At 43.3% G+C, this 26,406-nt stretch overlaps 1 protein-coding gene across 3 annotated transcripts in view; it reads left to right on the top strand.

Moving 5' to 3' along the window:
- Positions 1-14,472, top strand: part of SLC41A1 (solute carrier family 41 member 1) — a 45,909-nt gene extending 31,437 nt beyond the window's left edge. For all 3 annotated transcript variants that reach the window (XM_066625094.1, XM_066625096.1, XM_066625095.1), the window contains 8 exons: positions 5,082-5,153; positions 5,551-5,695; positions 5,795-5,941; positions 6,554-6,701; positions 7,758-7,837; positions 9,938-10,072; positions 11,205-11,353; positions 13,534-14,472. In XM_066625094.1, coding sequence (XP_066481191.1) covers positions 5,082-5,153; positions 5,551-5,695; positions 5,795-5,941; positions 6,554-6,701; positions 7,758-7,837; positions 9,938-10,072; positions 11,205-11,353; positions 13,534-13,719 — 1,062 coding nt within the window. In that variant the 3' untranslated portion in view covers positions 13,720-14,472. The remainder of the gene's footprint in view (positions 1-5,081; positions 5,154-5,550; positions 5,696-5,794; positions 5,942-6,553; positions 6,702-7,757; positions 7,838-9,937; positions 10,073-11,204; positions 11,354-13,533) is intronic.
- Positions 14,473-26,406: the final 11,934 nt, after the last annotated feature.

Below are 26,406 nucleotides of genomic sequence, written 5' to 3'. Positions count from 1 at the left end.
TCTGTGCTTGTTGCTTGTTTTGTCTGCTTTTTTCCTTTATTTCTACCCTGCTTCCAAGCCAAATAGCCAAAAAGGATGGATGGGAGGGATATGAACTGAAAACTCATTTAATTCAACTTTTGTTCACTCATTCTCTCTGCTTTTTTTTTTTTTATTGTAGAGGAACTTCAGCTTTCACAAGAAATCTTAATAATTCCACTCCCTTGTAAACAGAAAGAGGATACCCCAAAATTGACATAACATAGTTTCCTGTGTAGTCTTCTGAAGGGGATGAAGCACAATCTTCCTGAGTTACTAATTCTTGTGTACTTGGGTTTTATACATGCATGTGCATGTCTAATCAAAGAAGATCTCACTTAATTCAATGGGATTTGCTCCCACAACAGACTTCTGTGTCCAAATTGAGTTAGAATCCAGGTTCTGCCCAGACAGAGAACATCAGAACTTTTTATTATACGTAGATTAGGTTCACCTCCATGTGAGCTGTAGTCTGAGTACCTGTGTGTTGGAATCACATGGACTTCCCCCCCTCCAAGGAAAGGCATCTAAGGGTCACCCACCCACAGTGGGGAGAATTCAGGAATGGCTTCTCAAAGCAGCTCTTCCAGAAGTTTGGTCACTGCACTTGCTAATGGGAAGAAAGCTTAGTACAACGTCTCATTAGCTTCGCATTAAGGCTCCCAAAATAGTTTGTTTTCCCATGTTCACTAAAGAGAATTTTTCTCCTGTAAAGAGGATTAAAAGTTAGTTGCTATTGCCTACAGCCAGGTTATGTTGATCCCTAACCTATTTACAAGAGAGTCAGGAACCTCTGAGCCAAATTCATCTTAGAACTAACTAAATTTTTAGTGCTGCATGAACTGAGTGACTTGTGTTTCATTCGTTGAATTTGCTAGATTTCGGGCTGCCTTAAACCTCTTGCATTTGCTGGAAGCTCCATTGCTGAGAGAAATTTTTCTTAACCCTCTTGTTTCACCAGTACTTGCAGCAAGGCATGAAGGGAAAATGAGGCCCACAACCAGTTCATAAAATACATGGATACTTGCGGAGTTGCATCAGAGGTTGACCAGATTGGGCACTGGTTGGTGGCCCATACCCATCAGCATTGGTGGCAGGGTAGCATCCAAAGCTCCACTGGGAGGCTGGGTGGAGGGTCCTGGGCAGGATTTTGCTCTAGTGCCCCCAAGAACCTGGTGCCAGCACTGAACAAGTGTAATGTGTGAACCATGCAAATCACTGGCAGCAGTTCTTACTATAGCAGTGAACATTTGACAAGCTGTCACAACAGTGAGTATTGCTGCCAGTCAGATCCTTAACTGCCCTGTTCACAAGTTCAGTTTTGTTTACAGTATTTTGGGGGAAATTTGCTCTACATGAAAAATATATTTTGCAAGCCAGTTCTTTTAAATTCTTCTTTTCCAGTGTAACAAGTTGTATTGCTGTTTCTTTAACAGTTTGATGAAAGAGTGGGGTGCCTTATTCCGTACCATTCCAGGCTGAATAATTCTATCCTTTGAAGTTGTGCCTTCAGTATCTGCTGGTAGTCTTTTTTGTGCTCTCAGTAAATTCTTGTACCATTGACGTTTTGTGTCAAAAGTGCCTTACTCAAGCCCAAAGACAAGAACGACATTCCATGAATGTGCTTCTAGCATCTTCAGGACTGGACAATGATGCGGAACTGCAGGACTAGCCTTAAGCAAAGCATGCCTTGGAAGAGAGAAGTGATCCATCCAGCAGAGCACAGCACTATTCATTTGGGGAGCAAAAAAGAAAAAGTGCCAGCTTTGTAGCAGGAGAACTGTTAGCAAGCTCTTTAAGGCATTGTGTACCTAAGGTCATCTTGGTTGTCAGTCCATGTGCCTGGCCTGGGACACGGTTTGGTTTTCTGGAGGCAGTGGCAGGGCACCTCGGGGTCTGGCTCCAGTGATGTCAGTCTGGCCCCAGTGGCCTCAGTAGGGTTCTGATGGAAGAGTATTGTTGTATCACCCAGGTCCTTCTCCCTACCATCTGGGACTCTCCCAGCCCCAGGCTGCTTTGGCTCATAGGCTAACCTGCATCTGCTCCAGCCAGTAGCCTAGCCAGTTTTGCATTCATCCCTGGCCAGGCTGGGCTTTGTGCTGGAGACAGCCCCCTTAGGCTCTGCCCCTTCCTCCCTGTGAGGGTTATGATAATGGCCACCTAAGCCTTCCCTCCCTCTTCTCACCTGTGGCTCTCCTTCCTGTTCTGCCTGTCAGCCAGGCTGCAGGGACTGCTGCCCACCCCCTCACCCCTGGAGTAAACTGGACTTGTGGACGTTGTTGTCCTTGCAGACCAGTAGGCAAGGGGGCAATGGTGAGCCCTGGAACTTCATGCCATTGGCCGGAGGCCCATCCAGCCAGTCAGGGACTGGCTTGGTCCCCCACGGCCCCTGCGCCAGGCTCAGGAACAGGCCAGATTTTCCACTGAGTGTCCAGTCGTGGCTCGCCGTAGCTTGCTCCCAGGGGTCTGCAGGCCAGTCCCCTCTGGCCTTGTTACTGCCCTCCTGGCGGGTGTGAGAGTCCACCTGTGACAACCCCATGGTTCCATTTCCCCTGCAAGCCATGGGGGCTAAGGCAGGCTCCCTCCCCCCCACTGCTGCTTGTCATGAATATGTACAGTTTAGGCCTAGTAGCATGTAAAACCTGAACCAAGCAACAGAGAAGTGGCTTGCAGTTCCTAGCTGCAAGGAATTTACAACTCAATGGAAGGTGATAATGTAGCACCTAAGCAGACAGAGAGGCACCCATGAATCTCCAGTGGGAAGAGCTAGGAGGACTAGCATCCAGCCCCACTTTGGGAAGATTCTGATCCCAAGGGTCTCTGATTGGACAGTTTAAATGAATCCAGAGTCACCTCAGACCTGTTAGCATGAGAAGTATAAGTACAAAGCCCAAGGGGTGTATCTGTCTTTTTGGTGGAAAAGGTTGTGGGTGCAAGATCCTGCAGGGAGAGCCTGATCCACCGGGGCCAGGTGGCCTCTTAGGTAACTGGGAGCTGAAAGATCTACAAAAGAAGCTGACCCAGGTGAGAGTTAGGGAATAATAGAGATAGCCAGTTAGCTTTGTTATTTTAATGCTGATATGTTTCCTAGAAGTTTTATGCCTCTAGCATTTGCTGCCTTTTGTAACTTTATGTAACCCTATGTATTTAATAAAGTAAAAATCCTTTTACTAACTTGTTTCATTGTCTGTTGGGGACAAAGGGTCAGAATCCTGCCTAGCCGTTGAGCAAGCTACCAAATACTCATTGAGGACTAGTAACTTGAGGACTGAGGCTTTAATTAAAGAAAGTACTCAGTGCCTGCAAGGGATAGAATTAAGCCTAGAGGGTCTCAGTGTCCCTGGACTGAGACACTGGCACATACAGGGTGGTGGCAGTACTAACAGGGGTCATTGAGGGCTCTAGGGTTCGAAACCAAGAACTCTGAGTACCCCAAAACCCTGGGAGTGTACAAAGTGTACGACACTGCTGTTGCCCAATCTGGGGGCTGGCTCCTGGATGGCTCTGCTGCCAGGTAAGTTGGGAATTCTGACACCATGATTAGTGGCTATATTCTGTCTAACATGCTGTATACTAGAGTTAGGGATCAAACTATATGGAATTTGGTTTCTTGTGAGTTTTGGTAAAGCACAGTTATAGAAGCCCTCATAATGACTAGAGAGACTATTAAAATGGGCAATATCTGTCAAATACAACTATGAACAGAGCTTCAGTAACAGGGAACAGAGAGGGACTCCTGTACCTTACTCCCTAGTCTTCTGTTTGCAAATGAGAAATCCATATCTCCCCTCTGCCATAGTCATATTTTCCTTAATATTCTTGTAAAAAGAGAAATGTATTAACACTTCATTGTTGCAGTAAAAGAAAGTATAAGGGATTGCTCTTTTCTGAGTGGAAGATAGGAGTTGCCCTGGTACAGTGTGCCTACTGCATTGTCACGACCAATTCCATTTAGAATGTTTGTATGTTGAGGAACCTGACTATCTATTTCAGGCATGTCAAACCTGTTTCGCATAGAGGGCCGGTTAGTATTCATGGTGCCTGCTGAGGACTAGAAGTGACATAATTAAGCAGAAAGTGACATCATTAAGCAGATAATACTCATTACTTGCAAAAGACAGAAGAGAACATGTGCAAATCTTGTTCATATTTTCAAGATATGAGAGAGCCCAATTATCAAGCTGGGAGAGGACAATTATAACAGGGGCTGGTTAAACTGCTTCCAAGGGCCACATTCGGTCCACCGGCCTTATGTTTGACACTCCTGACCTATACTGTTTCCCTTAGCTAGAGTCTGATCTTAGGTAGCATAATTTCTCTGACTGTGAAACCAAAGGCTTAGTAGGTGTTGTGGAATTAGGTGACCCTTCCAATTAATCCAAGTGCTAACATGTTGTAAAATCTTCCTGTACTCAGTGGATTTTCAGGTGGCGTGTACTCTGTTTGCATTTAATGTCTACTGATGTCACTCTGACCTCTTGCCTTATCAAAGTTTAAGTAAATCAGCATGGCCAGCTGTTTTGGGACCAGAATAAAGGGGCCTTGGCAAACTGGACTGTTAAATCAACAGCTTGTCTCAGAATTTTCTGAGAAATTATTGTATGTAGGCAGTTGGGTGGGCTCTGTCTCTGCTTATTAGGATTTTGAGCTCTACAGAAGTATCAAATGCCTATACACAACCTTCATGTTTTTCTACTTTAAAGTGGACCACCTTTCGTGCTCTCCAGAAAAGATGGTGGGTGAACACCATAGCACCTATGATATTATTCTTGATTCAGGTTGACCAGGGAAAATTGTTGCAGAATACAGAAATATCATACCAGGCAGTGCTTCTGAACCAGATACTGAAGAGGGTTTGAAGCATGTGGAGGAGATGATGGGAAAGACTCTTTCCTGAAAATGTTAATCATAGACTTGTAAGGGGCTACCTACTCACCATCTGCCTATATCTTAGTCTGTACAATCAAGGTCATGTCACAAGCAGAGTGCAAGTGCATTTTAAAATTGAACAAATGGATCAGGATTTGTTGCTAAAACATTTGACTTTTTTTTTCTTTTTGCAGGCTAATATTGGCCAAATGGATGCTCCCAAAGAACTCTGGCAGATGTTAACGGGCAACATGGCTCTGATACAAGTAAGTTCTGGAGGACCAAGGGGGTTTGCAAAACAAAGACTGAAGTCCCAGCTGTCAGCCAGCCATTTCTGGATACATCTATCATGTGAACTCCTGCCCCAAAGAATGCTGAGCAGCCTGCTGCCAAACACTGCATGTGCGTACTAGAAGAGGATCCTCCTTAGTTGTGTCCTTTTTCTCTGACCCAACAAAAACCCAGCTGAGTCTTCAGTGGTCGCAGGCAAGAGCTGGAGTGGTAGCAGTGGAGATGTAGCATTAAACCTTTGCCAGGACGCCCTGTAATCTATACCAGCTGTGACTACTGTCCAACTGCAGTAATGTCCTGGGTACTTCATTTGACTGGGAATAGAAACTTTGTTCTCTTTCTCTGCAATTAACCCCTGGCTGTGTCTTCTAGGTTCAAGCAACTGTGGTAGGTTTTCTGGCCTCAATTGCTGCAGTGATATTTGGCTGGATCCCTGATGGACACTTCAGCATTCGCCATGCCGTTCTTCTCTGTGCCAGTAGTGTGGCCACAGCCTTCATAGCCTCCCTCGTGCTGGGTAAGAAGGAAATACTGTATAGAAGGAAAAACTTCATTGTGGATTCCTTCTGTCTCTAATGTCTCGGCAGCAAGACTAAATATTCCTTCTGTTATTTAGGAATGATCATGATTGGTGTCATCATTGGTTCCAGAAAGATGGGCATCAACCCTGACAATGTGGCTACACCCATTGCTGCCAGTCTGGGTGACCTCATCACCTTGGCTCTGCTTTCTGGGATCAGCTGGGGTCTCTACATAGAACTGGGTAAGATGCAGAAGATTGCATCACTCTCTGTTTTGTATATAAAGCATTGGGCAGCTGCCATGAGCAGGTAATGAGGTGCAAATGGTTTTTTGTCTCCCCAATCCATTGCCAACTCACTAGGCCGTAAGTAGATGCATAGGAAACTATCTTGTATCAAGTCAGACCACAGATCTAACTAGCTCACAGTTGACTGACTGGCCACAACTCTCCATGTTTTCAGATAGTCTTTCCAAGCCCTACTAGAAGGTGTCAGGAATTGCACCTTGGACCTTCTGCATGCAAAGAATGTGTTCTTCCACTGAACTATGGCCTGATCCCTGGCACTGGTTCTAGTGCAAGTGAAATGCTATTTCCTGCAAAGCTTAGTTTGCAAAATGAGAATCCAATCTTGGCAAGTTTTGTTAGTTGGCACCCAAGATTGTGTCTGTGTACTATTCCTTAAGCTTTAAGCTACACACACAGTGGTAGGTAAGTTTTTCTGCCTGTTTTAATGTGTGAAACTGGCGTGTAGTGGTTACCAATCATTTTCTGCTTCCTTATGGTGGTTTGTTACCCTGCAGTTTCTTTTCTTTCCCTATTTTTTCTGACCTCTTGTTGCTTCTATCCATTCAGAGCACAAACCCTATGTGAATCCCCTGGTATGCGCTTTCTTTGTTGCACTGCTGCCCCTTTGGATCATCATTGCCAGGAGAAATCCAGCGACTCGTGAGGTGCTGTACTCTGGCTGGGAACCGGTCATCATCGCCATGGCTATTAGCAGGTAGGAAGAATGTAAGAGCCCAGACTTGGAGCTCTGCTCCACTGGATCCTGTCCATTCGTGCAGGGCTTGGTGCCCGACACATACACCTTTACTTTACCGCCGACCTTTTAGTCGGCAATAGAGTGAGTAGTCCCATTGCAGGGCTGCTTCCCTTACCCAGGAGAAGGGGATGAAAGTCCCTTTTTCTTGAGGCGCCGCCCGCGGCAGGCTAAAGTATGCAGGATGCGATGGCAGCTGTTCTTGGTGCCACTGCAGCTGCGCACCCCAGGCAGCTCAGGATTGGACTGTAAGTTACTTTTCCCCAAGAAAGATGTCTTTTGGGCTTCTCTGAAACATCTTAGCTGTGTAATAGTTCAGCTGTCTAGGAAATACATAGAATTGAAGAGGGGGAAAGTATTTCATTTATCTCCTAATAGAATAAACTATCCCAAGGCTGAATTGTGTTCATAGGTTAACTTATCAGGGTCAAAGTTTATGTAGACATGCACTTTGAAGCTCAATTCTATTTATTCTTAAGCATTCTTCTTTTTGCTAATATTTTGTATGTTATTACTAGGACACATAAATTAAAATGTACCCTAGCCAATTGCATGGGGCCTTTTCCTTTAACCAGACAGCATGGCAGCAAAGAGCAAGCCAAGCGGGACAGTGTCTTATTTTGACTTCTTGGCTAGACTGCTGTGTCTTGCCCACTATTGCACATGGAGTCAGTTGCAGAGTTAATATTTTAAAAGCCATGTGCTGCCTTCGGCTTAAAAAATAAAAAAATAAAGAAAGAAGGGCTAGTGAAGTCTGCTATCTAAAATGGTCTGGTTGCAGTTTTTCCATTGCCTGGCTTGGGGCAAGCTGCAAATGATCATGATGTATTGGATCATGATTATTCAAAAGAGCAAGTGTCTGAGGAAGTGTTCTAATGACTATTTCACTCAAATGCCTCTCAAGGTTTCACTGAAAACAAGACTGTCAGCAGAGAACATAAGGTTGTAGCAGTAATGGATGACTGGATTTGTACGGATGGCTGTTCACAGCATTTTCTTGAATGCTTCTCTTTGCAGTGTTGGAGGATTAATATTGGATAAAACTGTATCAGATCCAAATTTTGCAGGGATGGCAGTCTTTACACCAGTTATTAATGGTAAGTTCCTTTTGCCTGTGGCAATCAACTTTGTATCATTTTTAAGAGTTCAAGAGTCATATGTAGCTGAGTTGGTGAATGGTATTCCCATGAAGATGATTCTGCTTCTTCTGGTTTGGGTCCACTTCATGTGCAGTACCAAAGATTGCTACCTTAGGAAAACACAGCTCCTTTTGTTTTGACCAGCAGAACTTTGGTCAGCAAAAAAGGAGGTCAAGCTGGGATTGAGGCAATAATTGCACTAAGTGCATATAATATTTTTTGTATCAACCAAAACAGAAATCTGAGTTTGGGGGGGGGGGGGAATACCAGTGGAAATATTTGCAAAAATATCACAGGAGAGAAATTAATGAACCACTTGTGGAGACTATGGCATCAAGACTGCCTGCAAAATGAACCTGGTCTTAACTGTTACCCAAACTGTGGGTTGCTACCTGATTGTTAGTGGATGTGAAGGAATTGGGCCACCCCAGCTCCCTTTGCTGCTTGCCTGCACAAGCCCCTGGGTTCTCCTGAGCCATCACATCCCACCTTTGAACACACACTCACCAGAATCCAAGTAAAAAGTTCTTTATTGTAACTGAGGTTAGTAACTTAAGCAGCTGCCACCCAATACAGTGGGCTCTTCAAGGGCAGCTGAGATGTCAGTACATATATAGCAGGGAAAATAATAAAGCTCACTAGTTCTACTCTACACATGCCTATATACACTTACATACTCCTTTCATCACCGTGTTCAGAGAAGCAGAGTTTTTCCTTGGCATTCGACAACTCCAGAGGGGACCCAGAGAACAGGCTTGGCACAACTTTATTTTCCCATCCACCAATCAAGATTTTACAATGTTGCTGAGTCATACTCATCCCACTTATCTAATTAACCAATCATATCTTGGGTCCGCTTTTCCCCTCAACCCAATCAGAACCCCTTCATGTACTTCTTTTCCCTGGTTCGATCTCATCAATTGCACCTGTGTGTTATCTCCAGACCCTGGTGCTGCCCTTCTCCTTCCCAAGGCCATCTGGCCTTCTGAATTTCTTCTACTTTCCACTTCAAAGTTAACTCTTCCTCCCCCTTCCTGCTGCTTCACACCTTTTCCACTCCATCACTCTGCCTAACTATGCAGTTCTAACTTCAAAGGCATAGCTTCCTTTCCCATGTTTACCCTCTATGTTAAGTACTCTTCCTCAGTTACCTGTCCCATCATCCTCTTATATATTAAATAATCCCTTATAATTCCAATTCCCCTTAAAACCTCCTACACCTCCTTCACAGTGGACACTGAAACTCAAACTGTCATGCTGATAGCTGACAAAGAAAATGTGTCTTTTAGGTTTGTATTTTGAGGATCTTTTTCTCTGCTACAGTGAGAAATTACTATCATTGAATATATTTTTTAATTCTGTATTTTTAGAGTTGTACCATGTACACACAAAAGACTATGTTGGTGCTGAGTCCATGAATGCTATCAAAAAGTATATTGAAAGGCCTATGATTGTGGTAGCATCAAAATTTGAGTGAATGTTTAATATGATCATATATTCCTAGTTTGGAAAGAGCATTTTTAGTGATATACTAAATGAGAAATCAAAAATGTAAACAAGAGGAAATGCCATTAATCCACAGAGCAGTCTCCCTGTTCTTCTTTCTGGGCATGTTTTATTTTTGTGTGTGGCTTTGTGGTATTGTAGCACAACTAGTTTGACTCTCTTTCCCCCTACCACTATGTGGCTTTGTATGCTAGTTAAAAACTGGGCCTCCTTCCTGACATGAGTAACTGCTTTGAAACTCTCAGGGGAATACTCTGGCTGTTGTTCCTTCGAAGAGAAATAATGTTTTGGGCTTTAGACAATTCCTGCTCTGCTGCAAGAAACTAAATTTGTTTCTTTATCCAGAGGCTATAACAGTAACTGCAATCAATAGCAGCATATATACTACACCAGTAAAATCATGTAAATATTACAGATCATGTTGAGATTCTGGATATGCTCAGTAGTAAGTGACATGTGTGTGCAAAAAAAGAGAGGAAATGTAGAAATCACTGACTCTTGAAACTTCTGTATCAACCAATTTATGGTTGGTGTTCTGTACCATTCCTGCAGGTGTTGGTGGCAACCTGGTAGCGGTCCAGGCTAGTCGCATCTCTACTTACCTCCACATGAGTGGGATGCCTGGAGAGAGCTCTGTGACAGCACCCCGCAAGTGTCCAAGCCCTTGCAGTACTTTCTTCAGTTCAGGTAGCCTTAGAGCATATAGCAGTGGTCAGAATGTGCTGTTTGGTTTTTAACTGTTATTTCTTCTTTAAGTAACTGAGCTTAGAATGGGACTGCTTTATAAAAAGGAAAGTTAATTGGAGACTTCTTGGTTAACATGTCCACTGGCTTTGATTTGCATAGTTATGAATATCTGTGGAAGACTTTTCTTTCTGCCATGTTTATCAAGTAGAGAGTTATGTATTATCCTTGTTGAGAGTTCTATGCCATATTTTTGGCCCTAGCAATCTTTATTAAACCCTCTCCTTTTCCATTCTCTGTCATTAACAGAATGTTATCTGCACCTAACCTTGACATTTGAAGGAACCCTTTTCTCATTTAGCCAGAACTAGTTGATCACATACAGGATCAAGAGTTATTTGAAGCCCTTGCTAGTCTAACTTATACTATTAAAAAGCTGCATTTTCTCAAACTTTCTTCTGGTGGATTTCCCCCAGCTTCTATAGTAGTGCTTTAGCTTCCTCTAATATTTAGTTTGGTTCTGGGTGAGTCCAGCTCTGTAGATGTTCTGTGTCATTGCCTCTGCCTTACTGCTCTTCTAGGCCTAATAGTGAGATCAAGAATTTTGTATGGCAATGCTTATGAAATGTAACAGTATATAACAATTTATAATGCAGAATTAGTTTCTTGGAATACATTTCTAGGATGAATGTAGGGGGAAGAAATCCTGAAAACAACCTGACACTTTCTTTTAGAGATTAAACAGTAGGAAGGATCTTGGCATTGCTCTGTTTTGTTGTTGGGACATCCCACAGACTACTTTTAAGGGTTTTTTTGTGCAATTCCTGACAAACTTTAATTTTTCACAAGTGCTTAAGAACAAAAATGGAGCTCAGTGGACAAGAAATATGCAAATGAAGAATATACTTCATAGGAATGAAAACCTGTGTAAAATTTTTCATAGTTCAGTTACAGGATTTCAGATCCTTTGTTCGTACAAATTTTCAGCATACAGATTTGATACTGAACATAGATTTCTGTCTAATGGGCAGACCAAGACTGGAACAAAAGAACCAGGATGCTTTCCTTCTTAATGAATATATGACTGGTTAATGCCTTGATTGTTTTTTCCCTTCCCTCCCCATCTGTTCAGCAGATGTGAATTCTCGGTCTGCTCGAGTACTCTTCCTCTTGGTAGTTCCTGGACACTTGGTTTTCCTTTATACCATCAGCTCTATGCAGGCTGGCCACACAACTCTCACCTTGATCTTTATCGTTTTCTATATGACTGCAGCACTTCTCCAGGTAAGCACTGGCTCTTGTTGTCCAACTTGTGTTCTCAGTCTGACTGTAGTTAAGAAACATAATTGTGGTTCTTGTATACAGGATGTCTAAAAAAAATGTGCACACGTTTTATGAGCTCTAATTCATACATACTTAATTGTAGAAGACCTACAAAACTCAGTTATCTAAGGGAAACAATTGAAGAGATGTGTGGAGTCATCTCCAGCACACACATTGGTGGATTTTTGCAGATCCTTTAGTCAACAATGTCAGCAGTGTATAGATGCCAGTGGAGAACATTTTGAGCAATTGATCAAGTTAACTCATTAACAAGTTAACTACCTAACTGGGTAAAAAAAAACTGCTTCTGTGTACACGATATGCAGACTGTGTATGGGTTATAGCAGCAGGCACCAAACCCTGGCCTGTTGGCTGGATCTGGTGCCTGAGAACAGCTTTCCCCCATGTGAACAGAACTTATCATTGTGTGGGGCAACTTCATTCCCAATCTCACCACCACCACAACCTCATGCTGGTCAGCAGGCTCTGCACCCGGATTTCCAGGCTAATGCAGCTTCCCAGCACGCGGTTCTGGGAAGACTGGGAAGGAAGATACGAGACTGCCCAAACGAGCCTCCATTTGTGCCAGGGATGAGTTTTCTGGAGAGCAGTGGTCCACAGTTTGGAGACTACTGGCTTATAGTATTTCAGGTATGCCCCTGTATCAGAACAGGTTTCTGGTTGTATGGTTATAAAGACCTGGTCGAAAGCATGTGAGTAACCTGCAGAAATCTCAGAGCCAGAGAAGGGGTTAAAATGGATTTCCAGTGGTTAATGGTTGGTCTTGTATGAGAAGGGAAATTGTTCCTTTTCATTTAAAAAGGGGAGGTAATAGATGTGAGTGTGCTACCAGTTTGAATAATTTGGGATTGACTGCATTAAGCATATTGTAAGACTGGACAGAACCTAAAGCTAAGAATGTGCCGGTGTGTGTGTGTATGGGACTAGGGTTGCATCATTAAAAAAGCAGGTATAAGCAGGAGGTTACACTGTGACATTAAAATGCAGATGTTTTACAGCATTCAGGAAAAGTAAGGAGAAGGCATTCAAATGGAGATGCAAATACAAGCATGAGGTGGTACTGGGAAACAAGAGGTTGCATTCAGTGAGAACAGTACAGACAGGAAGTGTATCTCCATGATTGCACTATGTCAGTGTTTCTCAACCAGTGGTACCGGTACCACCAGTGGTACTTGAGGTGGTGTCTGATGGTACTCACAGGACCCCTGGACACCTGTTGCCTGGCAGAGAGACCAGGAACATGATGTAACAAACAGCAGTAGAAGGTCAGTGGGCAGAGCTTCAGATGCTTTTCCACTCTCTCAAAAAAGCCCTCCCATCCATCCTGAGCCTCTTACTGGTGTTTGTCATGTTGCATCTGGCCTCCCAACCCAGAAGTAATTGGTGATTATGTCATTGCCAGTTACTTTTGGTGGTACTTTTGAATAGGTGGGTCATGTGAAGTGGTACAGCAGAGGACAAACCTCGAGATGAGACAAACTATGTGGAGACGGGAGCACACAAACTTCTTTCCAGGGTGTGACTGGAAGGAACAGCACATTCGGAGGGTTTTCGTCTTGACCAGGAACTTAGTCTATGGTTCAGAAAGGCAGTGTCCTGACAAATACACATTTTGTTCATCATGCCAGGCTGGCATCCATATATGCTGGCATGTAAAGCCAGTGCTTGTGCCATCTAGCAGCAACATCTATACTGGCATTTAAAAAGGGATGATATTGGCACCAATTAAGGAATAGTGATGATAAAAAAGTTGAACCGTAACAAGGACTAGGAGCAGCACATGTTAGTCCAAGATTGGGTAAATTGCTCTCTTCTCAGCCAGCATTCTGCCTCTTTTACTGCTATTCCTCACCCTGCCGTAAGAAATGGGCTATTCTTCCCGGTATACCTTTGCTGCTCTAACACTATCCAGTCTACATCAATTGCAGGGTGACTGACAGTTGTCATTTAATAGTGAATTGGAACTAGCTGAATGAACCTGTATGTGTCTTTATACGTATGTAAGCGCATGCACCAGTTGTTTGAGTCCCTGCGGTTCAAGGCCAAACATGTAACTATGATGGCCTTCACATCTGCCCTGATGCCTCAAGCTGTAGCTAATGTGACTGTTGCTCTTCCAGGTTCTCATTCTTCTCTACATTGCCGACTGGATGGTCCACTGGATGTGGAGGAGAGGCCTGGACCCTGACAACTTTTCTATTCCTTATTTGACAGCACTGGGAGACCTGCTTGGGACAGGTCTCTTGGCACTCAGCTTCCATATTCTCTGGCTCATCGGGGACCGGGACACAGATGTGGGGGACTAAACCACCCTTCCGTTTCTCCACTCCCCCTTTCTTCTCCTTCAGTGACATTCCCCTATCCCCCAAAGCCTTGCTGCCTCCCTCTGTCTCTCTCTGGGACTTTAACTTTGATACTAGATTCTCATTATTTTCAATGGGAATTTTATATTTCAAGCCAAGTTTGTACAGGGAAAAGTACTTTTAGGAAGGAAAAAAGAGAAACAGTGTGTAAAGACAATCACTAAGTGCAATTTCATAATGGTTAATATTGGAACTAAATTGATCAACTATACGGATTTTAAAGAAACCCCACCTTCTTCATTGTGCACTCACTCAAAGCACTAGATAAAATTCAGGTTCTCGTTTTTATTAAACTTTGGTTCTGAGTTAATGATTTGGAGCTATTTTGTGCATACCCACTCCTGCATGTCTACCTTATTAGTCTGTCTGCTTTGACCACAAATCAAGCCTGTGTCTCTGGCCACTTGCAATTGGTGGAAAGAAACATCAGAGTTATTGTACCAGTTGAATGAACAAATAGAGTGGTAAACTGTGGAATAATAGTCTGTTTCCAACCATAATTTCAAATTCATTATTGGCTAAAGTGACCTTGAAAGTCTGCCTCTAGGAAGATGCGTACCCTACACATGACCCTTTTAAGCTAGCTGACTGTTTGGTGCCGATTGTGGTGGATTCTTGAATCAAGTTGCAGCTGTATTATGTTATGTTTCTGTTTTACCATGCTTCTAGAAAGGCATCTTGAAATACCATGCTTCTAGAAAGGCATCTTGAAATACCATGCTTCTAGAAAGATTTGTTACATCACACGTAGTGCCACTTGTATGAAATGCAGCAATTCATTTAAACAAAGCCTGATACAAGAATTTAGCATAGTGTTGGATACCCATCTCTTATTACACAGAGTTGGATTTTCATTGCTTTACACAGAACTGCATATCCTGGATGTTTCTTCACCAATTGTAGCCTTAAACTATTGCATGTTTTATGTGTATTCATTCTATGTGGATTTTCAAAACTATAAACTGATTGGCCAAAATGCACGGTGTTTACAATCTTAAACGCCTGGTATTGAGAGGAGTCTAAGCTTCTGCTGCTAAGCCAGTCGTGTTATGCCAAGGATGCTTCTCATCTCATGAGACCTTGGAAAGTCAACCCAAGATGTTTGGAAGAAAGTTTTCTTTCCAGAAAGTTCTATATACCAGTGCATCATGTCATAATTCTTGTGATTCCTTCTCTTAAGGAACCCTTAGATGTGATCTACTACTTTGAACATGCCCAAGGATGGATTGAATACATGTGATTTTCAGAAAACTATCTTGCCCTTTTCTAACAATAGACTTCATTAGTGAGCTGATTCCAGTTGCAAGTAACTTTGGGTCTGAACTGCTATTTAGAGCATAATGATAGATTTCAGACTCTGGCCTTCAACTGCACTTGGAGGCAGCATTGCTACAATTTAAACGTCTTGGAAATGTGATCAGAATGACTTTTGCAGCAAAATTGTTGCCAAAATGACACCTAAAGGGCTAAATTGAACCACTTTATTCTTTTGCTTAATTGGGCAAAATGCACTTGCACCTGTTGTCCTAAAAGTACTCAGTATTAAGGATATTTCTATGGCTTTGATAGACTTACCTTAGTTTATGGCATGAGCCTTGCAAGCCTTCATATTTAACATCTTACCAAGGGAATAGTTGTGGGATCACTGTGCAAAGATGTCAATAGAGCAGTGCTTTCCAAACTCCTCCCAGAGAGTTGGGAACCACCTAAGTGCTTGAAGGGCACTGCTGTGGCATTGGCACAATCCCAAGGATCAGGCTGCTGCCAGAATCAACAGGGTGTTTCCTCCTTAACCTGGCAGCAGTGCTGGCCTCCAGGAGGTGCAGGGAGCCCTGAGGATGTCTCCACAGGGCTCCTCAAGCCTCTGATTAACAGAAATGAACTGTCAAACCACTCCTGGTTTCCAGTGACAAAACCAGAAGTGGTTTCAAATCATTTATTTCTGTTCATCAAGAGCTTGGGGAGCCCTGTGGAGATGTCCACAGGGCTCCCTGCACCCACCTCCAGAGGCCGTCACTGCTGCCAGGTAAGGAGGAAACCCCCCTTTGCTCCTGTCAGCAGCACAATCTTCAGGATCATGTCGCTGCCATCCCTGCAGGGCACACCTCTTAAGGGGGAACACCCTGCTTCCTGTTCCCCTGGTGGGTTGCGACCCACCAGTTTGGGAACAACTGCAATAGAGTAATCCTTTCTTCCATTGCAAAGTGGCCTTAATTATGTGGGAGCAATGGGCATGGATAAGTATTTCATTATTGCCTTACCTATTGAGATTGGCAATTCTTACTCAGCAAGTTAGGTTTTCGTAGTATATCTGAGAGCAATGACCTCCAGATTTCAACAGAAAATACCTGAAAATATTTAGTTGCTGCTCAACAATGGACGTTGTCAAAATAAGTTATTTACCCTATTAACATTCATAAGGGCCAGCTCATCTTTTCCCTTTAAATCTTATGAATGTCTTAGCAATCATTTGTTTTGCCAGTTTGCATTTTGTATTGCGGGATGCACCTTTTCACCTTCTTAACACTTGAACAATCAGTTTCTTGGTATGGAACTCTGTCTGAGCATGTCTTTTATCTCATATCTGTTTTGTGCTCCTAGTTTAAAGTTTGTGTCTATGCATCCAAAGAAGGAGTTTTTAACACCCCAATCTTGGTTGCAAAACTTAGCCCCAGATCCAGGAGCTGAACTGTTAGTGCTATTTGGGTGACATCCCTAAATGTGTTAGGGCACAATCCAAACCTTGACTTGGGCTGTAAAGCATGTTTGCGCCTCCGTGGGTGCGCTGACATGTGGAGGCTGGCAGAAGCCTCCGCGTCGCTTCCTCGCAGCCACTTGTGTTGGCGCATCCATGCCAACACAAGTGGTGAAGGTAGACGTGGGGGTGGGTGGGAGGGAGGCATTTCTGGGCGGGGAGAGGGTGGGCGATGGGCGACCCTGGGGGCAGACACGTGAGGAGCCGGAGGCAGGGCTGGGACTCGGCAGTTATGCTGAATCCCAATTCCCGTCCCTGGGGAGAACAGAGCGGCTTCAAGCTGCTCCACTCTACTCGGACTTGCGCTACCACCAGAGGTGGTGCAGGTCCGAGGAGACCCATTGGGGCCAGCAGCCCTTATCTAGGGGTAAGGGGAAGAGTTTCCCCTTACCTCTGACTGAGCTGCTGCTGGCCAGAAACCTGCCTTGGATGCAGCGCAAGCCTCCTGGCTTGCCTGCTCCAGTGCAGGTCTGGATTGCGCCCATAATTATGTCTGCAATGTGGTGGGGTGGGGCTGTGTGGGGTTGTATCAACGTCATTCAAACACATTGAAGAATAATTTTATTCTCACCACTTGAACTCAGTTGCATGTATATTTGACCTGGCTGCAAATGAAGATAAAGCTATTGGTTTAAACCTCTATTAAAAACAAAATTTTAAAAAAATTATTTATAGTTGCTATAATTGAATTGACAGATTCCAATTTAACTGATTAAATTATATTTGGTAAAATAAATATTACATTTATTTATAAGGCTTTTGGTCTTTGTGTCTTATTCTGCTACGAAATGAGAAACAAGCCCTAGTCTGAACTGATAAATTTCAGCTGGTAAAGTTCAGTCCCCCTCTTTGCAGGCTGTGGACTCTAGCACTCAAAATTTCTTCTCTTGAATCCACTCCTGTGATGCCAGTCCTTCTGTATCATTGTATTGCTTATGTTCCTCTTTCCTTTGAGACTCCTTCTCGCTGCATGTTCTTGATTCTCAATGAACAAGGTACCATAGATACTACACTAGGTAACATTTTTGCCAAGTAATCAAGCTCCAATTATTGATACACCTTATCTCCAGGTCAATCAGAGGGCTGAGCCTTTCAACTCTGAAAAGTTTTCTTGCTAAAACAGGCTCATTAGAAGCAATTCAGAGATCATTTGTTTCTATAGTAACTTTCCTGGGAAATTCCAGCCAAAGTTAACCTTTTATTCTCTTCTTTTCCCTTTTGCAAATGCTACTGCAACCTGGTTCCTTTCTGCAAATGCATGCATTTGGCAGAAGTCTTTTTTTTTCCCCAACACCAGGATGGGATCTTCTCCATTACAAATAATGTCCCAAACTACAATTCAGTGCACCATTATTTAAGGATAACTCCCATGGAAAGCAGTGGGTCTATTTCTGAGTAAAAAGGGTTGCAAATGTATGCAGCTGCATCTCTCTGCTGTGAATTGAATTGCACACTCCCAGTTATGCGTTGTATGTTGTATGTGGAGCTTCTGGCTTAACACACCAGACACCTTAAAGGTGGATTTGATTCATGGTTCTCCTGCAGTGGTTCCCAACCTTTTTCACTTGCATATCCCTTGGCAGCCCATTTCCATAAACTGTACCCTTCATATTAGCAAAATGTTTGCAAATAATACAAGCCCTCATCTCCTCTCTATGAAAACCCAGACTTCATGTATTCATCACATACTTTCTCTTTCCATCTGTTTGAAGAACAGAAGACTGCCTTTGCACTGTTTTGCACCAGAAGTGTGCTGAGAAATTCTGGGTGATTGATCACATTTCATATTATGTTTCAGTTTTTTTACTGTGTTGGTTTTCAATCACTTGTTCATAGATGAATTGATGACCAAAAACTAGCTATTGGTGGGGCTTTCACAACCAACTAGCTACCTTCCTTCCTGCCTTGCTGGCCCTGCAAAGCATTCTGGACCTGCCTTTTTTTGCCATTATTCCATTCTTTTTCAAGTACCCCTGAAGGTCCTATTGAGTGTCCCTGGGAGTACATGAATACCAGGTTGGGAACCTCTGTTTTACTGGTATGTTGTTTACAGTGCACTTACTCTGATAGTGTTTACAAAAAGGTGGTGAAGACCAGAATTTAAAAAGAATAAAAATGTATCTTATGATTTTTTACTATGTTTTTAATAAATTAGAGACTACAGTTCTTAGGTCAGTTTTACAGTCAGTTTCAGTACCTTTATTGGCATACAATTACAAAAAACATTGAACACTTTGATACATAACAAAAAAAAATAGCTTAAAAGAGCTAACTAATGGTTCATTTACTAAAAACATACCAAGCTACAATTAACTCCTAGAAACCAAGGACTTCAAGAAATAGGGGCACGCTTCAAGTTGGACGCCACAATTTGTGAGATTAATGTAGCAATCTGAAAAATGGTGTTAGGGTCAGTGGTAGCTAATAGGTATTGCAGTATGACAGAGTCCTCAAAAAGGGAATTAAGATGGGGTTGAAGAACTAAGCATTTCCTCCTGGCCTCATTGTGGAGCGGACAATGAAAAAGAAGGTGGTCTAACGTTTCTACCACTCGCTGGGAGCACGGACAAATTCTTTCCTGGGGAGGAGTACCATTAAATCTGCCCCAGAGGACAGCAGATGGAATAGAATTGCAACGGGCCATAGAAAAGGCCCTTCTGATTTTTGGGCATTCCAAAATGTATAAATAGTTGGGGATTTCCCCTATTTTAACTGGTAAGTGAAAGTGTATTGGTGAACATATTTTATTAGCAGCAGATAGAATTTTGGAAGTATGAATGTCCAGGAGTCTCCCTTTAATGAGCCTAAATGCCTCGTCTTGTGACAGATGGCCAAGTAAGTCAGGCTCGACTCCCAATTGTTTTATTTTTGTGCTCCAAAATTTGTCTGTAAAATAAGGATCATCAAGGAGGTAATATAGGAGAGTGTTGGAGTCGATACTGTAAAAGATTTTAAGCCAAAATTTAGTTGCTCTGATCCACGCCAGTGTTTCAAGTTGGATTTGGCCAGATTCAATACAAAGTACCTCATAAGACACACACTGGGGCAAGCCAAGTGTACTTCTTAAGAAAGCTGATTGAATCTGCTCTAGTGAGCTATTGAATGACTTGATCCAGATCGGTACTCCATATAAAATTTGGGTGGAGCATCTCGCATTGAAGGCCTTCAACGCCGCTGGAATATACGAGCCACCTTTGCTATGAAAAAAAACTGACAATGGCTTGCGAAGAGGCTTTAGCAAGAGAACGAGCCATATAACAATGGCGCGCCCATGCTAAATTATGCGAAAAAAGAATGCCCAGGTATTTAAATGACAACCTGTTCCACAATTTGACCATTGAATCTTCGCTCTCTTGGTCTCCAGGACCTTTCAAAAACCATAATTTTTGATTTGGTGTAATTAATTTGTAGCTCATTAGAGCAGAAAAATTCAATGCACTTCCTAATCAGACGTTTTAGCCCCAAGCAAGAACGAGATAAGATGACCGCGTCATCAGCATAGAGTAGGATCGGGACCTGCAAGTCCCTCAATCTGGGAGGGTGTCCGTCAACTGTGGCCAGGGAAGGAGCCAGGTCATTAAGAAAGAGATTAAACAATGTGGGAGCCAGCACACAGCCTTGCTTCACCCCCTTGTTGGTAAGAAATTCGTCGGTGTAATTGCCTCCCGGGGTATATCTGACTTGAGCGGATGTATTAGAATATAGGCCCCAGATAAGAGCAAGCAGTTTAGGATCTAGTCCCATACGAGCTAGTTTTGTCCAAAGAAGGTTTCTGTTCACATTATCAAAAGCCCCTTTAAAGTCCAAAAATGCTAGAAAAAGTTTTGATTTCATTTGGATGGAATACTTTTGTGCTAGATGTTGAAGGATGAGGGCATGGTCCAAGGTGGATTTCCCCTGTCTAAAGCCTATTTGTTCTATACCCATGATGTTAGAATGGGTAATCCATTGATTGAGGCGCTGGAGAAGAAGTTTTGCGTACAGCTTGCCAATTACAGAGATTAAGCTGATAGGTCTGTAATTATCCGGCTTGCTAGAATCACCTTTTTAAAAAATAGGGATCACTGGGGCTTTAAGCCATACTTTGGGGAATCAACCTGAGGCATTGATAGATTAAAAAAAGCGGGGCCAGAATGGAAGTCCAAAATGATGGGTCTTCTTTGAGCCAGATGGTGGGAATGGCATCAGGCCCCGGGGCCTTGCCCAACTTTAGAGTTTCAATTAGATCAAAGATATCCCCTTCGGATACGTCAGGCCAAGCCTCAAAGTTGGAGAAGGAGAACTCTGGGTCCCCACTGCAGGCAGCTGTCGGATCATAAAACAAGTCAGAGAACTATTGGCACCAAGTGTGGTTAGAGATTAGGTTAGGCTTGCCCGTACCTTCATTGGAGGCTCTAGAGACAATGTCCCAGAATAGCTTATGATTGTTGCTAATTGTAGCTTGGATCAGTCTTTCCCAGGACTTTTTGATGAACTCATGCTGTTTAGACTGGATCAGATCCTTTAGGGAGGCAGTGGCTGTGAAGTAGATTTTTAGATCCTCCTTTAAATTGCTAGCTCTAAAGTTTCCGAAACCCTCCCTGGCATGGGCCTTGGCTCGTTTGCAGTCCCGATCATACCATCCTGAATTGTCATTACTAGGCCTACCTTTGGCCACGCCCATTGGATTAACAATATTTACAAGGATATAGTTCATTAGAGATTCAAAGGCAGACACTATAGATTCAGGCTCTGATAGGGTCAAAACATGTTCCCTCAGCATCTTACCCCCCCGCCCGAGTTGTTCAATAATAACTGAATTTCAAAAAGGGTGGAGTCATTCCATCTAATTTTTGCCAAGCGGGTGGGGCTATCCCTAACACACAGTGGGGGGAACAGTACAAGGTGAGTCTATGTTGAAAACAGTGCATAGAGACAAATGGTCACTCAGTTTAAAGTCATTGACTTTAAAGGTGGAAACAAAGGGCAAAAGAGCGGCTGAGATTAAAACGTAGTCCCCCTTTTTTCCCTCCCCCCATGAACAGCAACAATTAACATTAAGTATTTATATCTGCAGCCATAAGCACACCTTTTGGATTTTATCCATTATAACAGTATTGGCCCCCCCTTCCCTTACCCATCTTATATACCTCAACCATTTCTTTTTTATCTCGGTTTTCTTATCTTCCCATGTCTTATCCTGTTTCAGTATTGATACTGAAAAAGATTGAAACACTGAAAATACTGAAATACTGAAAAAGATTTTCAGTATTGATACTGAAAAAGGGGGAAAAAGATTGTTGATGATTATGTAAATATAAGTGGAATGTATACTTTAAAAAATTAAACATCAATTTAAAAAACTTTAAAAAAAAAAGAGATTAAAATGTAGTCAATAACACTGGTACCTACTGGGGAAACGTAAGTAAATTCCGAAGCCCCTGAAAAGTTACATAAGCCGTTGAGCCAAATCAAATTGAACTGGAGGCTAAAATTTGCCAGGTAGAACCCAGCATAGTTGAAACAGATATCTTTAGAGGACCTCGCTAGGTGTCCATGGGTAGAAATAAAAGGTTCAGAATCCTCCAGGCCATCTTGTGAAAGATCTCAATACCACCCCCAACTCTTGAGTTGAAGTCTGCACCAAGGATAACTAGCGTTAGGAAGAGTACTGCACGCCATATTACATTGTTCTGAAAGGAAATTCCAAGCTTGCTCCCGTTGTGATCTGTTTTGACAGGGGGGTAAGTAAACATTAAAAACAAGAAAAATCTTCTGTTGAATAACCAATTTGATGATTAATAAGTTACAAAGATTTTTTGATGCTTCCACAAGGGTCGCTGGCAGGAGCGGGTTGATTAGAATTGCCAGGCCTGCTTGAGCGCGACTCTTCTTGTTAAGTCTATAGGCTGGTAGATGGAAGGATTGGTAATCATCAAGGAAGATTGGTTCTGTTGACCACGTTTCTTGCAGGAGTATGATGACAAAAGATGCTAAATAGGTTAGGAATTCCTTATCAAGGCACTTTCGTTTCCAGCCCGCAATGTTCCAGGAAACCAGCTTTACCTGGCTGGATGAGTGTGTGATGACATCGGGGCTGTGAGGAAGATAGCTGTCGGTCAAGAGTTGCCTTAGTCTCAGTTGGGGAGGATTAGAGTTCAATGGGGGCGTAGCAGGGCGATTGAGAGGCCAGCCAGAGTTAGTCATTACTAAGTCGAAATAACTTCCAACTGGATCTGGCTTCATAGTAGACGTGTTAGAGTCACCTAGTACTTCCTTCTGCGCTAAAGGAGTTGGGCAAGAGAGTTGTCTAGGGGGAGATCGATGGTAAGATGCCTTGGGACGGGCGTCCAAGTCAGGTATAAGCAAAGATGTTACAATTGACAAAGGCTGGCACTCAGCAGTCTCCAAGGGAGGGGGACGCTCACTCTGTTGGATCTCAAACTCCCAGGTGTGCAAATTTTTCAAATCATATCTGGAAGAGTGCGCACTAGTCTTCTCTAATTGTAGGATTGGGCCCATGGAATTGGTCAAATAGTCAGGAATTGAATTGGACAAGGGAGGCACAAATAATGGCCTTTCAGCTATATTGGGCATCAGAGGTTTGGTTGAGATCAATGAATTTGAGGCTAAGAGAGGATCATCCCAAGGAAGCATATCACAAGGGGGGTGGATTGAGAAGTCCGGTTGGGAACAGAAGGAGGTCTTCGTGTGCTGGCACTTCGTAGGCATAGTTCCTGCACCCACAGGATCCACCACTGGTGGGATTCGATTGACACCATGCACTGAGCTACACGAGGGAATTCTGGAAGAGACATTTGTTCGAGAACTAGAAAACAGTCTCTTAGTTAGGGTAAGCGGCTTATGAAATTTGGATTTAAAAAGCATTTGTCTTCCGGTCTGTATAAAAGTTCTCTGGATGGTTATGCTAAAATTCCTAAAATGTGTTCTGGCGTTAAAAATGAGGTTAGATACTGCTTCCGAGTTGAAAGCCAAGCAGAGCCTTTTGGTATAGTTCCTGGAGGGCAAAAAGAAAAATTCCCGCAGTGCAGACCGATCCACTTGTACCTTCAGCAGTTGAGACAAGGCCTTGGCCATCCTAGACTTGGAAGACCACAGAAAAGAATCTCTATATGGAATATTGAGAACCACAGCAGAGGAAATCAATCTCAGGTGTGTATTGCAAGCAGTGGTAATTAGGCTACCCCTCTCCAGTTGTGGATTGTTGTTAGACTTTACTCTTAAAGGAGAGGGTGGCACCGAGAGGGAGCTGGGCTGGCATGGATGAAAGTTACTGCCAGTTTGGATTTTATTTTCCAAACACTGCAATGCCTGTAGAGCAGTTTGCAGTTGACCTTCCAGTATGTTAAAGCGTTCATAGGTTGTTAGTAGGGTCTGAGCAGAAGTTAAACAGGCATCACCCAAAGTTTTTAGTTTCCCCACAGAGGATGTACTAGCATCCAGGCTTGTCTGTTCTCCACCTAGCATAACAGAATCTGTGTCCTGAATGAATCCTTCCTTCATTCAGGGTCAGATAAACAAACTGCTGATAAATCCAAAGAAGAAGAGCAACGCAGGGTAACATTTGTAGCCTCCGACTGTTGTTTAGAGTTTAAGGGCAAGGAGTGTAATTTAGTTTGTAAAAGAAAGGGCTCAATAGAAGGGGAAACCTTCACCACATTATTTAAGTGTTTTTTTTTTCTTTTGGCACCTTTCTTGTCGATCGCACTCGGCACCGGGCTGGTTCTCTATCTTTTCTTTGAAGAGGCTGTCAGCATTGTCAACTTTTTCTTTGAGGAGCCTGTCGGCATTATGCCCTTCAGGAACTTTACTATGCTATGTGTAGCAGTGATTCTTTGGGAGCAACCAAAACTCAGGGGTCAGGTTGCTGGATTTAGGTGCAAGAGCAGAAGCAAATGAATGGTTAGACAGAAAATCAAGAGACAGCAGACAGATTGAGGGTTGAGAATGCAGAGAGAGACAAGCCGCTTGTACGAGCTTTCTCACTGCCCTTTATTGAACATTGCAACATCAGTTACATTCTGTTCCTAGATAGTGTGCCACATTAGAATCTCATACAGGGGCTTAGAACAATGGGTGCTTCTTCACAGAGTGCTGTATCAGCTATTGTCACACTTCAGCCTGAGAACTAGCACCCCCTTTGGTGTGCCGTAACAGGGGGAAATTTGCCTGCATTGCCATGTCATCAAGGCTTTCTGTGTGCTTCTGCTTAAGCAGCACTAAAACACCACAGCCTGTAATGACTCAAAGACTTCTTGATATCACTTGTAAAAAGAAAAATAAACTTTAAGATAAGCAAGTGAGGGAGTAAAAGAAAAAACAGGACTGAAGGGTAAAACAAATATTTATAAATTAAAAGCCAGAGCACTCTGAGAAAGCAGCTGCACCGGCAGCCATCTTGCAGTTCTTAGGTAACAATTAGTGGAACATGCTGGAATCCCTAGCATATATGTGTTAGAGTTGCAACCCTTTGTCTGGTAAAGAGTTGTATGGAACCTTGGATGAGCAGGCACACAAAACAGCATACACCAGCAGAGTTCTTTGCATGCAGTGGTTATACTTCAGAGCAAGGGTTATCACAGGTAGAGTAATCAGTAAACAGTCCTAGTCAGCACGATGAGCAGTCAGTCCATAAACAACAAATCCAACTCAGCTTTCCAAGATACACAGTCAAAGTTCATTCCATGGTCAGTAACAACATGTATATACTCACATCCAGCCTCCCAAGTTACTAGCAGCAGTTCAGTAGCCTCCTACTGCTGTACTGGAAGCTCAACAGACCAAACATTAAGTAGTTGGAGTGGCCAATCAGTGTAGGCTAAGCCACACCCAGGGTGAGGCAGTCACAGGTGTTTGCTGATCCTGCTGACTCCAGCAATCTGCACCTGTTCTGTTCCTGAACCACCTTGTTGGCTGTGTTTCTGCCTTATCCAGAACATAGACCTGACAGTATGCACTGCTGAAACAGAGACGCCTGCATTGACTCGGTCATGTTGTGAGAATGGATGATGGCCGGATCCCAAAGGATCTCCTCTATGGAGAACTCGTGCAAGGAAAGCGCCCTACAGGTAGACCACAGCTGCGATACAAGGACATCTGCAAGAGGGATCTGAAGGCCTTAGGAGTGGACTTCAACAAGTGGGAAACCCTGGCCTCTGAGCGGCCCGCTTGGAGGCAGGCTGTGCAGCATGGCCTTTCCCAGTTTGAAGAGACACTTGGCCAACAGTCTGATGCTAAGAGGCAAAGAAGGAAGGCCCATAGCCAGGGAGACAGACCAGGGACAGACTGCACTTGCTCCCAGTGTGGAAGGGATTGTCACTCCCGAATTGGTCTTTTCAGCCACACTAGATGCTGTTCCAGAACCACCTTTCAGAGCGCGATACCATAGTCTTTCGAGACTGAAGGTTGCCAACAAGGAAGTGGTAGGTTATTTTTCAGGATCTGGCCTTGGGTAAAAACAGATAAAACTATAGTCAGACACCCCCCTAAGTTTAACCCCTGACTTATCCGAGGGTCATAGAAAATTCCATGATTTTGGTTCGAAACCTGCCCTCATCTTATCTGTGGGATCGACTTGTAGGCTGGTGTCTGCGGTGCTTATATGCATGTGCAAGTTTCCTATGTGGCTAAACATAAATTCACACATCCAAACCCCACTCCAAACCATAGAGAAAATTATATTCTGCACAGGTCTTGACTTGTGGTAATGCTTACCAGGGATATACAAGGTGTTCAATACCACAGCTGCATCCTAGAATACTCAAGCATGTGAAGAGTGCATTTTTTTCTGAACAAGGTCAGGTCAGTGGTTCTCAAACTTTCCTGTCCCATGACCCATCTTCAGTGTGGAGCTTGAGAGGTGATGTCATCACTTC

Source organism: Tiliqua scincoides, chromosome 4 (assembly GCF_035046505.1).
Source record: "Tiliqua scincoides isolate rTilSci1 chromosome 4, rTilSci1.hap2, whole genome shotgun sequence".
Classification (NCBI taxonomy): Eukaryota; Metazoa; Chordata; class Lepidosauria; order Squamata; family Scincidae; genus Tiliqua; species Tiliqua scincoides.
The sequence above is the reverse complement of the archived record's forward strand: the minus strand, read 5'-3'. Positions and strand labels throughout refer to the sequence as shown.